This window comes from Aythya ferina, assembly GCF_964211825.1.
Source record: "Aythya ferina genome assembly, chromosome: 12".
Classification (NCBI taxonomy): domain Eukaryota; kingdom Metazoa; phylum Chordata; class Aves; order Anseriformes; family Anatidae; genus Aythya; species Aythya ferina.
Window position 1 is genome coordinate 20590387 of NC_140308.1, and position 12552 is coordinate 20602938.

General features: G+C 41.1%; 1 protein-coding gene and 1 long non-coding RNA gene across 7 annotated transcripts in view; one reads left to right on the top strand and one right to left on the bottom strand.

Annotated features, from left to right (window-relative positions):
* The window catches only part of LOC311443160 (uncharacterized protein), a 34035-nt gene extending 27054 nt beyond the window's left edge, over positions 1-6981 (top strand). For all 5 annotated transcript variants that reach the window (XR_014697105.1, XM_084533114.1, XM_084533115.1 and 2 more), the window contains one exon: positions 5549-6981. Coding sequence is in view for 4 of the 5 variants with exons in the window: in XM_084533114.1 (XP_084389240.1) it covers positions 5549-5731 (183 nt within the window). In the remaining variant the exon portion in view is untranslated. The remainder of the gene's footprint in view (positions 1-5548) is intronic.
* Positions 6982-10835: 3854 nt separating this feature from the next.
* Positions 10836-12552, bottom strand: part of LOC311443148 — a 136764-nt gene continuing 135047 nt past the window's right edge. For both annotated transcript variants that reach the window (XR_014697095.1, XR_014697096.1), the window contains exon 4: positions 10836-12423. This is a non-coding gene — a long non-coding RNA (uncharacterized lncRNA). The remainder of the gene's footprint in view (positions 12424-12552) is intronic.

Here is a 12552-nt window from a genome sequence, read left to right on the forward strand (position 1 = left end):
ACAATCTGCACAATGCACCAGCTCTCCTGACAGCATGTGAAAACCTACAGATTAAAATTGCCATGACATAGGCTGTTGCTCTGGACTGTGGCATCACTCTGCCTGATCCAGACCCAAAAGCAGGAAACCAAGCCTGCCTCTGCCCAAACGTAAAGTCAAGTTCTCCATTAGGACATGGTGCAATACTTCAGCTGGTAAAGAAATTCCTGGATTTCCAGCTCAGCAGCTGTTCTGTCACTGTTTCTTCTTCAAGACATCCGTTCACCCTCCCATGTGTGTGACTCCCTTCATTACATGGATTTATGCTACAGACATATGGCCCAAGTTAATCTGGCAATAGCTCTCACTCCCTTCTAAGAGATCTGTTACAGAGAGGTAACCATACATTGTAATAAAATATAACACCAATACCCTTTTATTTCAGCAAAGAAGACATCTTTTGAAGTTTACTTTAAATGTCCGTGGTACTAATACAACCATCCTAAATATCAAAACAATTGCAGATCATTCTTGTTACTGGACAACATAAATTCACAATTCTTTGAACTTCTATCCCTAAATCCTTATTGAAATGTTACATTGGCCTGCCTGTACAACCTGTGCTCTCTGCTGGAGAGGACCAAGGCAAATAAACATTGTTTAGTCTAGCTCAAAACTATTGATACGTATAAGTACTTGTAAAGGACTCATCATCCCTGTATTTACCACGCATTAAGGTGCCCGTTTGTGTCACCACTTGTCAGTAGTGGCATAATAGCTAGAAAATTTACATGTTTACTTTCCTCTCAGAGAATGAGGAGTAGATAGACTCAACCAATTTCTTCTATAAGAAAAAATAAATAAATAAATAAATAAAACATAAGTAAAACCCTGTGAATTTTATCCAGATTTCTGTTTGAACAGAGATGGAAATCTGGATGTGATTGCAAACACCTCTGTGATCCCTGGGATCAACGAGCAAGGGCATGGCGAAGTAAGAGTCCACTTGTCATCCCAGCATCACTTGAACTTTTGGTACATCTCACTTATGGCTTCCTGTCGTGGTTTAACCCGGCTGGCAGCTAAATACCACGCAGCCATTCGCTCACCCTCCCCCCTCCCTCTCTGGGACGGGGGAGAGAAATGGAAAGTGAAGCCCGTGAGTTGAGATAAAGACAGTTTAATAAGACAGGAAAATAATAATAACAAAATAATAATAACAATAATAATAATAATAATACAATGGTGATAATAGGAAAAGTACAAACAAGTGATGCACAATGCAATTGCTCACCACCCGCTGACCGATGCCCAGCCTAACCCCGAGCAGTCCGGCCCCCTTCCCCCGGCTAGCCACCCCTATATATTGTTTAGCATGATGTCAGATGGTATGGAATACCCCTTTGGCTAGTTTGGGTCACCTGTCCTGGGTCTGTCCCCTCCCAGCTCTTACTGCACCCCCAGCCTGCCTGTTGGCAGGACAGAGCAAAAGGCTGAGATGTCCTTGGCTTGGTATAAGCACTGCTCTGCAACAATTAAAACATCGGGGTGTTATCAGCACTCTTCTCATCCTAAGCCAAAACACAGCATTCCACCAGCTACTAGGAAGAAAATTAATTCTGTTCTAACTGAAACCAGGACACTTCCTTTAACCTGAGCCATTCCTGGGGAAATGTCAAGACTCTTTCAAGGACAACTGTCCCCTCCAAACCCCTAATTTCTGGGGAGTCCCATGCATGATTCACAGTGATGACATCCTCCCAACATGTTTTTATTCCATCAGCTTTACCCATCTCACTACATTTGTAGAATGGAGTGAAAGCACTGTAAAATTGCTTTATCTGTTTGGCTTTCAAGCATTAAGCAGTTTAGTAACATGAAGGTTTACAAAATCTATTTTATTTAATATATTGTTGCCTAGAGAAAATAATATTCTTAACTGAAACATATGGACATCTTTGTGTGTGTTTTGGCATAGTAATTTCTGGCTAGTCTCCACATTAATCTCATTTTTGTCACTTTTGCTACTTTTAGAACCCTTTAATTTTCCTTTAAATTAAACAACCAACCACCACCCCTCCCACCCCCCCATCCACCCCCAATTGTTTGGGGGTATCTGTATCTGTACAGGTATAGACAAGCTTGTGCTGCACAAGGATGTAAGGAAGATATTAGTAAAAGACAAAATTCTGGATGTAGTCCCTTAACTCAAAGTGCAAGGTGTAAATGATTGAAATTGAGATGTCTTCTTCAGCATAATTTTTAAGTGTTTTCATGTATTTCCACAATACGTGCATCCAGTGATATACCTATTGGCTATTCCCCCACCTATTGCCTCTTAGAAGGTACGTACTCTTGAGGGTTTTAGTATTCTATCATCATCTGTTCTTTGGCCTTTATGGATTTCCTTCTGGATCATTACATAACAAATGACCCAGAACACCTATGCAAAGTGATGCAGAAATGTGTGTGTATATGTATATATTAGTCCTTTAACACCACCGTGGACTCTACCTGAGGACTTCTGTGACCCAAACCCAACATTCCTATCTACTGTGAAAGGGACTCATGACTTTATAATTCTGTTGAAGACTTTATCTAGATAAAAATCTTCACATTTTTACAGTGAAGTTAATATTGCCAGTATATTTTCTAATACTATGCAGCCTACTTCCAGCCTCTTGTGATCTCCCAGAGAGTGCTTTGTTGTGTTGTAAACTGATTTTGCAAAGATGTAAAACCTTGTGCACTCAAAAATTGCTGGACACTAGACAGATTCCTTTCAATAATCCCGGCTGAGGCACCACCAGCTGAGGACCCTGGAGCTTGTTAGCCTTTTCTGAAAAAATCTTCATAGCTTGGGAAATAAGTCTATGTAAAGCTGACGAGTTCTTTCTGGCATTATGAATGTTATGAATATACATCATGGATGTATCTCCCATCAAACCTCATTGATAACCTACTCAACTGATGACTGCACTGGAGACAGACCAGGAAAAGGGAAAAAAGACCCTTAGTGCCAAGCTGCTATCCAGGCAATGCAGTGATCACTTGTTGACACTCACCAGGCAAGTCAAACTAGAAGATAAGAGCTCTCTGCATTTCCACTTTAGAGGACCCTCTCCTATGTAGACACAGGAAGACCATATGATGAATATCCTAAGGAAGGTGAGTTTGCATAGCTGCATGGAAATCAGTCTTTTCAAGTGTCCTACAAAGCATGTGTTGGATTTAAATGACTGCCTGGAAGATTTGGTTCTATATTTTAACTGTCTCTTTTCAACCATGAGATAGTATGCCAAGTGCAACTTCTGGGAGAAGAGGTTCTGCAATCCCTTAGAGCCTCAAAAGCCAGTTTGGGGATTGCAGGAAATGTCACTGGGAAGTACCAGCTGCAGGAAGGGGCTCAGAGGAGGAGTCTATATCAAGGAAGTGCTCCAATGGGACTGTACTGCAACCTAATTATACCAGAGGAATCTTAGAGGTGTATACATCTGGGGCTGGGATCCCGACACTGCATCCTGATGGATTTTGAGCAGAGGGACAAAGATCAAGCTATGAGACCTGCTCTCAGCTCTCTCCCCTGCTCCTCAGTGACCAGTCCCCTAGATGAACAGTGCTGGCATCAACAAGTATGAGACCAGAGGAAAGCAGAAGTGCTGGAAGGGAAGTTAAACCAATGAATGCTGAAAAAGTTGCTTAAAATACAGAGTATTAAGAGCGAGTCATATAATATATGGCACTTCTCATCCTGGGACAAGAGGGGATGATTCACAAATGATATTGAAATCAGTCTGCAGTACAGGTGCTTGTCAGGTGGCAAACAGCATTTTTCATGTTAATGGAAGAAACGTATTGTGTTCAAACACTTCACATTCAACCCCTGTTCTTACAAAAAGTGCCCTGGGATTTCTAGTGAGCATGAGAAGAAAATAAGGCTCCAGTCACTGGGAACTTGAACAAAGATATCCAAATAAGAGAGCTCATTTTATCAGTCTAAAAAGCTGGAAAGGTTCAGGTAACTTTGTCTAGATTTAGACATCCTTTTTTGAGGTCTTTTAGCTATTTCTGATGTGATCTATTTCAATTTTCTTGTTGTGTGTCTTTCTATAGAGATAGGTCACTATTCCAACACTTTTTTTTTTTTTTTTTTTTTTTTTTTTTAATCGGAGCAGATGTAATAAAAACAGGAGAGGAGCAAGGAAACACCTACACAAAAAATGTTTTGACACTGCAAAAGGTTGGTATAGAATAAAAGACAGGGCAAGCACTGGGTCTCTGCTAAGAACTGGTATAAGGTATTGGCCATCAAGTACTTCACACCATCTGAGCCAATCTCCCATCATCAGTTCACTGGCTACTGTACAACTTCTGAGTCAGCCCTGGTACTGAACAGTGCCATAGAGGTAGTCAAAGGCAATACAATAATGGTGTAAAAGTTGCAGGAGGTGAATGAAATGTTGGAAATGCTATTGATGGCATTGTTTATTTATTTAGTAGACAGAATTTAGAATGAGAATAAGGATTTGTCTGTCACCATCATGTCAGCCATCAGTTCAGCGTTGCCCTAGGCAATGAGTTTGCTGTTACTAATTTTAGTTTGTTTTGTTATCGTTCAGTTCAGATAATTTTTGAGGTTCATTTAGTTGCTGTTAATAAAAAAGAAAGACAGAAATACTGAATTCTGGTGAGGGAAAGTGCTCAGAAATTCACCCCTCAAATCAGAGTCCCTGCAGTTCTAGCTAGTGACATGAGAGCGAGTTAGCTATTCCTGTCAGAGGCAGGAGAAGCAATGTGGCTTCGCTTCTCCTAGGGGACCAATGTCACAGCCACGTTCTGCATTGTGGATAGCCTTCACGGTGCCTTCAGACTGAGCACTTCCAATGCAGACCATTGAAGGGTTCGTACTTCAGAGGAAGAGAATGAGAAAATGCACTGGACGTACTTAAAATATGATTTAAGTGGTTGCTGGTTCTGCGTGTGGTCTCTAAATGTCATTAGTCATTAGTCATGCTAATCAGGTATCAAACTGGTAAAAAAGGTGTTCCTTTCCCTCATGTTGTGATTGAACTGTGGAACTCACTTCCACAGGAAAGAGAATTTTCTGAAATTCAAAAGGACTCTAGCTGTCACATCTTTATATATTCACACATTAGTTAGAGCCAAATGGACACAGATAGCTAAGCTGACACAAGAGGTCAGTTCCAGCTTTCATTGGCTTCAGGTAACAAATTATTCACCTGCCAAAGAGATATTTTTCTCTTTCCAAGCACCTTGCCTCTATATTCACCATTTTGCAGTTATTAAGTGACTCTAAATCCCTGTGCTGCCCCTCATGTTGCCTCCAATGGAGTTGAAACAAATATATCCATTTTACAAATGATAAATGAGTGAGGCACTGAAGTTAAGCCACTGACCAAAGGATACACGTTAAGTCAAAAAAGGTTGAAAAAGGACTGCAGGAATTTGAATGGTGGTCTCTCTCTCTATTTTTTTTTTTTTTTTTTTTTTTTTCCCACTCACTGCCATTATCAAATAATTGAGTTTTCTCTCTACAAAATGTCCACAGATGAGAGTTTGCAAAATACGGCGATTTTGTTTTTGCAAAATACACCCAGTAGAAGTCCCTGACAACATTGTGCAAGGATCACAGGATAGCTCTGAACAAGCAGGTTCTTCTAGTAAGTTAGAGCAGCATCTGCAGCATCAGTGCAGCATCCAGGAAGCTAGCCAAAGTGGATTGCCATGCTGAGATGGCTGTGCTGCTTCCAGGGCTTCAGGGACATCAGTGCCAGGACTTTGCAGCAGTGTATTGTGCTCTGCGGATGCACCCAAATCTCCGCTGATCTGCAGCCAGGAGCTACCAACAGCACCAGCACAATGTGTGCACGGGAAGGGTGCACACTCTGAATGATCCGGTCCTACATTTCTGCAGCTCTCCTCACGAGCTCCCCATTCAGCACAATCAGAAAAAAATCATTGGGACAGCAGGAAAATCAAACGCAAACCAGGCTGGAACTGTTGAGAGTTGGCAATGCTTTACAGTCAAGCTGGAAGCCTCTCCTGTGCAGCAATTTTACACTTCTGAGTTGCCTTACAATCATTTAAAAGCCACAGAGAGATGACCTTTGAACCGCCAGGTCCCAGAAGCCAGAAAGGTTCATTTCCTCCTCCTTGTTGAGCAGCAATGGGGACCAAGGAGGTGCCGTATTGTACAGTAATCAGACATTTGTCACAGTCTGAGATGGAAATCCTATCTGGTATAATTATTGTATATTAAAATACATGAAATTTTGATATGGAAGTAAGAAAGTTGTACATTACATTAGCCAAAGAACAGGATATTCATCTTTACTTTAATTTGTAGACTTCATAACTCTGTTTGCATTCACTACAAGATAAGTACTGTTACATTCCTGAAACATGACATCTTGCTTGAAAAGACTTAACAAAAGCCACAGTGCTGATAAATTTCCCGTGGATCAGGGAGGACAGATCTCTCTGGTTTCACTGACATGGACCAAGGCTTGCCTTTATCATTTTCAACTAAATTGTAATGCTGTCATAGCTGCACATTAAAGAAAGTTTCTCTTGATAAACTATTTTACTCAGTCATATGAATCTCAATTTATTCTCCTGGACCAAACATAAAAAGTGCAAAAACTTCATTTGGGAAGCTTCTTTGGTAGGCAAAATGCAGACATAGCAAATGTTTTAGAAATATGTATATAAGTTTATTAAGTTGTTATCTGTTATTCATCTCAAAGTCTTTGGAAGCTGCTTGTGCTATTATACTTTCAGAGCTGAGAAACTGAACACAGGGCTCTGTGTAATATGTGCCAAGGAAGGCAATGATGTACAGTCATTGATTACTGTGAACAGTGAGGGGCAGAGAACTTCTCCAAGGGCTTTGGCAGTAAAGTGAATGATGTGTGTGCAGCTGACTGCCTTCTGGATGGTGCTACAGCGTTCATTTTAAATAATAAAATCTTAATGAAATTACGTATGCATGTTGGAAAGTCTCTCCGATACAGCGCTAGCTGAAGTTACCTGAGATGACCACCTTTGTAAGTGCCAATGCAGGGAATATAAACTTGTGTTAAAGGTCCCTGTAGGTCCAGCTGACAAAAGTGTTATAAATCCCTGTGGCTAAAAGCTGAAACTTCACAAATTCAGAGAAGTAATAAAACTTTTAAGATCAAGACTCTTTCCAAACTTTGTAGTTGTTCCCAGTCTGCTCTGTGGTTAAGGCAGATTTTCAGATCTGCTACACCCAAAAATAAATGTAATTTCCTGTTTGGTTTACGTTTGCACTTATAAACTTTTGCAGTTAAATATATTATTATTTGTAACCAATGAAATTCCTTAATGTGCAAGTTGCACCTTCGCTGTGCCATCAGCATTGCTTTAGGAGTCTGCACTGCACAAACTTTAAACATTTTAACAGATTTAAAAAAAATAAAAAATAAAAAATAAAAAATGAAAACCAATAACCAGATAGAATTACAGATAGAATTACATTATTCTACATTTATTCTACAAGATTTAAATTTCAGTATTTAAAAAAAAAAAAAAAAAAAAAAAAAAGCAGATATTTTCGTTGTTGTTTTTCTTTCTTACCCTGGACATATGGCACTTAAAACTGTGCACAGACCTCTTAAAAACAGTGTGAGTTAAGCACAGAGCATTGCAAAGACATGTTATTTTTTTTAACTGTGAATTTCTTTGCCTCAGTACCAGAGGGTCAAAGTCAAGTTTTAGGTGTTAACCAAACATAGGATACATTTGGTTGTTTTGCCATCAATTTTTAACACATAAAAAACCACTTGATGACTCTTAAATAATTAACTACTTTTAAGCAATGTCAAAACCGTCTTCAGATTTCTACTGGTCCTTGTGCCCTGCTCCAGGCTCTCACGGCCGCTGGCTGATTTGTGCAGGGTGCCCAGATGGGCGCTCCCCCCGCCAAAAGTTTTCAATGACAACAAATCATAACGGGTTTTGAAATGAATCGATTTGCAAGGCCCGTTGCCAGAGGTCAAATTTGCAATTGCATGGAAATGTTAAGGTGCAATTGCTTCAGGCTTTAATGAACTCCAAAAAGAAATATGCAGGCCTGTAAAGCTCATCCATTAGATCCTGACCTACAAATGGCAAGGAGTAACAGCAATGCAACCAAGAGGTGTGCTGACTAAGGGAATTGTGGTGATACAATTAGTTTTACATGTTTCGGCATTTAATCCTGATGTCTAGGCAAAAGAGGCCTCAGCACATGGAAATCACAGGTAACAGCAGGCAATGAGGTTCTGACGATGTGCAGATTGTCTCCTGCTCTCCCCTGCCTGTTGCAGCACCAGTACCTTCACTCCAGCCATGGGTGAGAAGCATGGGGCTGCCTACCCCAAAATGTGACTCGCTCCAGCCCTGGGGACAAGCAGCAGATGAGACCTTCCCTGGCCAAGGGAACAGGGACAGAGCAGTGTCTCATCTTGAAACTCCCACCTTCCGATATCAGGGATCACCAAAAATAGAAGCAACTGCAAAAATATCCTGTAAAACAGGCCGAGCATAAAGAGAAGGCAGCAACACCCCAAATTAACTTGCAGGTGTTTTTAAAGGGATGGTGGGATGAAAGTTTATTTTGTTTATGGGGTAGGTGTTTATTGTATAATTAATATGCACCCTTCTTTTCACCATAAAATTTCTCTCTTTGCCTAGAGCCCTGATATTTGAACGTTAAAGGGTGTTACCAGAGACAGGCCAGAAACACACAGCCTGGCGTGAACACGTGTGGGTTGCTGGAGGCTGGCGGTGAGCGCCTGCTCTCAGCATCTTGGCTCAGCTCCCCCCTCCAATGTGACCAACTTCCCAGCACCCTGAGAGCCCAGAAGCCCAGGTCCCAGCACGCCAATGCAGCCCACCTCGCCTTGTTGTGCTGGAAAATGGCCACCTCCCCTCCACACGGCTTTTTGAGGCCCACACCCCCATGTGCTGAAGAGAAGTTGGGGACGGGTCTGGAGTACTTCAGTGCGTGGTACAAAACAAACAAACAGGCAAATAAACAAATAAATTCTGTTCTCATTTGGCACAAACCTCCTAGCAACATAAATAATCAAAACCTGATTAACAAACTGGTCAGTTTAAAATGAAAATAATGATCTTCCTTTGCCTTCCTGCTCCCATCAGGATGATTGCAAAAGGTTATCTGTTTTCATAAATCAATTAGATCCAACAAGCTGGCTTATTTGCCAAGCAAGTAGAAGCCAACCACGCTGCTCTTAACCTTCTGGGCTGATTTTTGCCTTTCACACACAGCTCCTGTGTGTGGCTCCCAGCCTGCACCTCTCCCCCAGCTCAGCTGTCCCCAGGTTTTCAGGGAGCCCTGGCGCTGGAGCAGGGGGACCTGCGGTCGAGGGCACAGGTTTTTGTCAACTGGCAGCAGCTTCTTGGGTTGGTCTTGTCCCCAAGGGCACTATCCACCAGGGCATGGTGAGGGCAAGGAGCTGGGCCTTGCCTCACCCAGCAACCCTGCCCCTCTGGTGGCTGAATTGTTGTCTGTTGGCCCAGGGCAGGGAGAGTAGCTGGGGGTCCAAGAGAACGAAAGGAAGGACTTTTCCTCTTTACAGAGCCCTGTTTTGAGTGTTGGTACAAATGAACACAGCTCTGTTTATCTGTAACATGGTACGTTGCAGTGGAATTTTTCCTTTTTTCTGTCTTGTGTTTTTTTATGCAAGGGCCAGGTCATTGCTTCTGAACCTCTCTCTCAAGAACTGACACTTAAAGTGCAAATGAAGCTAATGACAAGAGACAATATTTTAATGTTAATTAGATACTTCATGTGTCTCAGTTCATCAGAGCAATATTGCTCTTTTATGTATTACATGAAAGCAGAGTTTTAGCTTGGAGGAAAACAGGGAACACAGTCGATCATGGAAGCAGTATTCTTGGTTTTGCAATTATTAAAATTAATGTTACATTTAGGAAATCCAGGAAACTTTGAAAGGAAGATGCTTAATGATAATAATGGACCTACTGCTCTATAGGAAGCCCTGGCAAAGGCTTTACATCTCTTTTTCCTCCTACATGAGCTGGCATAGTAAATGCTGCAGTCTCCCAAGCTCTTGCTAAGAGAGCAGACTTGGCTTATCTGCAGGATGGTATTGATATATAATGCAGATATTGGGTCCTTCTGTACCTGGACTCCCCACTCCTTCCCTTCCTATGACATATTATTATCTTTTAAATAGTTATTTTAAACCATTGACGTGAGCTACTAATGCCATACATCCCGGTGAGGTGTCCTAATGATGATGTTCCCCAGAACTAGGTACATAATGTGCAGTGTTTTCTGTGAATGGTTGCATTCCTTGTAGCATGGTTTCTGTTCCCTTCACTTTCTGTCACTGGCTATTTAAGAAGTTGCATTTCACTGCCATAAAGTATTTACACAAAGCAAATTTCCAAGTAGTGCACATATTTGAAGAAAATGAAATCTAAGGCCCTGCCATGGCAATGAGCTCCTGCCAGAAAGACCTTGCGCACAGAGGGGCAGAAGGTCCCTGCCTCAGCCAGATCCAAGCTTACAGCCCGCTGTGATGTCCTGGCTGAAGACTTGTGCCGATACAGTTATTTTAAGTTTTTGGCTGTTTTTTTAAAGAGGAGGGGAAAAAAAATAAAATAAAATAAAATAAAAATGTTAGGATTCCCCCACCAGTTGTGCTTCAGTAGAGCTTGCTTTTGTGACCATTCTGGATTAAAAAAAAAACAAACAAACAAAAAAAACCAATACTTATAACCAACAACAGGCATTTCAAAGTAATCTCATAGATATTCTGGAACAAGAATCATTTTTTTTTATTTAGCAGTTTGTGTGGGAACCCACACCTAACAAGAACAGCAATGTAAAAATGTAGTTAAGCCTTCTATTTTTGTACACAGCTAGTATTAAAATAAAAAAGTGTTAGATCTGTGCTTTCTTTATATTGCGTAGAGAGCAAAGACACAACAGAGGGTGAATTCATTGAATAAAGTAGTACTACAGATGATCTGCTTGGCTTGGAACATCCTTGCTAATTTCATTTTTGCAGTGTTTAATTACACTTTTTTATCTTTTTTTAAACATCATATATCCTGGAGGAAAATCAAATTTATGTATAAGACTTTCATGTAAAACACTGAAGTTTAAGTGTGAAGGCTTCTTAACAATGCAGACTCAAATGTAATACCGGTATCAGAGTTGAACATTTCACCTACATGGGCAGGGATGGCGTGGGGAGGTGGGGGTCCCAGGGGCTGATGGTGGAATACGCTCAGTGCAAAGCCATCCACATTCCTGCCGCCGCTCCAACTCAGTTCTGTGGCTGGGGGCTCCTGCTGGCTGAGGACTGGAGTTGCTGTGACGCCTGATCATGAGTGAAATGGATCTTGCATTACACGACCAGCCCAGCCTCACCGGGGATGGGTGGCATCGTCTCCAGGACACCCTGGGCCTGGTTCTTTCTCACCTCTCAGTCCGTGTTAGCATTGGGGGTGACATGCCAAACAGATGGCAGAAGGAGGATTTATTTCTTTTAATAAGGGGGAAAATAATTTTGTCGCCCAATATTAAACTCACGCACATGTAAGATAGACACGTGGTCACACACCCCAGCAACAGCAGCCCTGATCCTGTAGCTGTTTGCTTACATAAAGGAATAAAACTTGTGTGCTGGTGGTTTGTTAATATACATTAACAATTGCAAATGTTCTGCCTGAATAAAAGCTGTTTGCCTTACTGCTTCAGGGTCTCTGCACTTTTGGGACATATGATGGGCAAATCAAATACACTGATAGAAGGCTATCAGTGTGGTAAGTTGTGTTTAACTAAAATAAACAGGCAGATACAGACACTTCTGCTCTGCTATAAAAAAACTGCATATGCTCAATGCAGGTTTTCTTAAGGTAAGGGACAGAGCTTAGGAAGCTCTAAGGCAGCTAGATTTGCCCATATGGGAAGGCGGTCTTTCACTGATGATTTTGCAGACAGAAATTGCCCATCTGCACTGTTTGCAGGTGTTTTGAATGATTATATTATTAGCTCTGTCTGTTCAACTTTGCTTTTTTTATGGTGGCTTTAGTATTGCAGTAAATAAAAAAAAAAAAAAAAAAGAAATATATAAGCAGCCATCTGGTTCCCAATTTTTGACTAGCGCTCTTTGTCAAGAAAGAAAAAAGAATTCTCAGATATTATTTCCTATTTCTGAAGCACTGGCAAACAAGGAGAACAAACCCCCAATTTCTGACCTGAGTATAAAATGGGAACAGAATTTTCTTCTTATTTTTTAACTTGCTCTGATTAATACATTTAAAAGTAATTGTCTTTGTTTTGTTCTCATTTACACCTCTGTGAAGTCAGCAGAGCAGTTCTGGACTTGCACCACCCTTTTAAGGGCAGAATCTTCTCCTCTGAAATTAAAAAAGGAAAAAAGTGAAAGTAATCATTGCAAAACCATTTTTTTTCCCCCTAAATGGACAACAAAGACAGCTGGGAAGTGGCCCTTTCCTGCTGAATTTTGCAGGCAGGTTTCACATTTC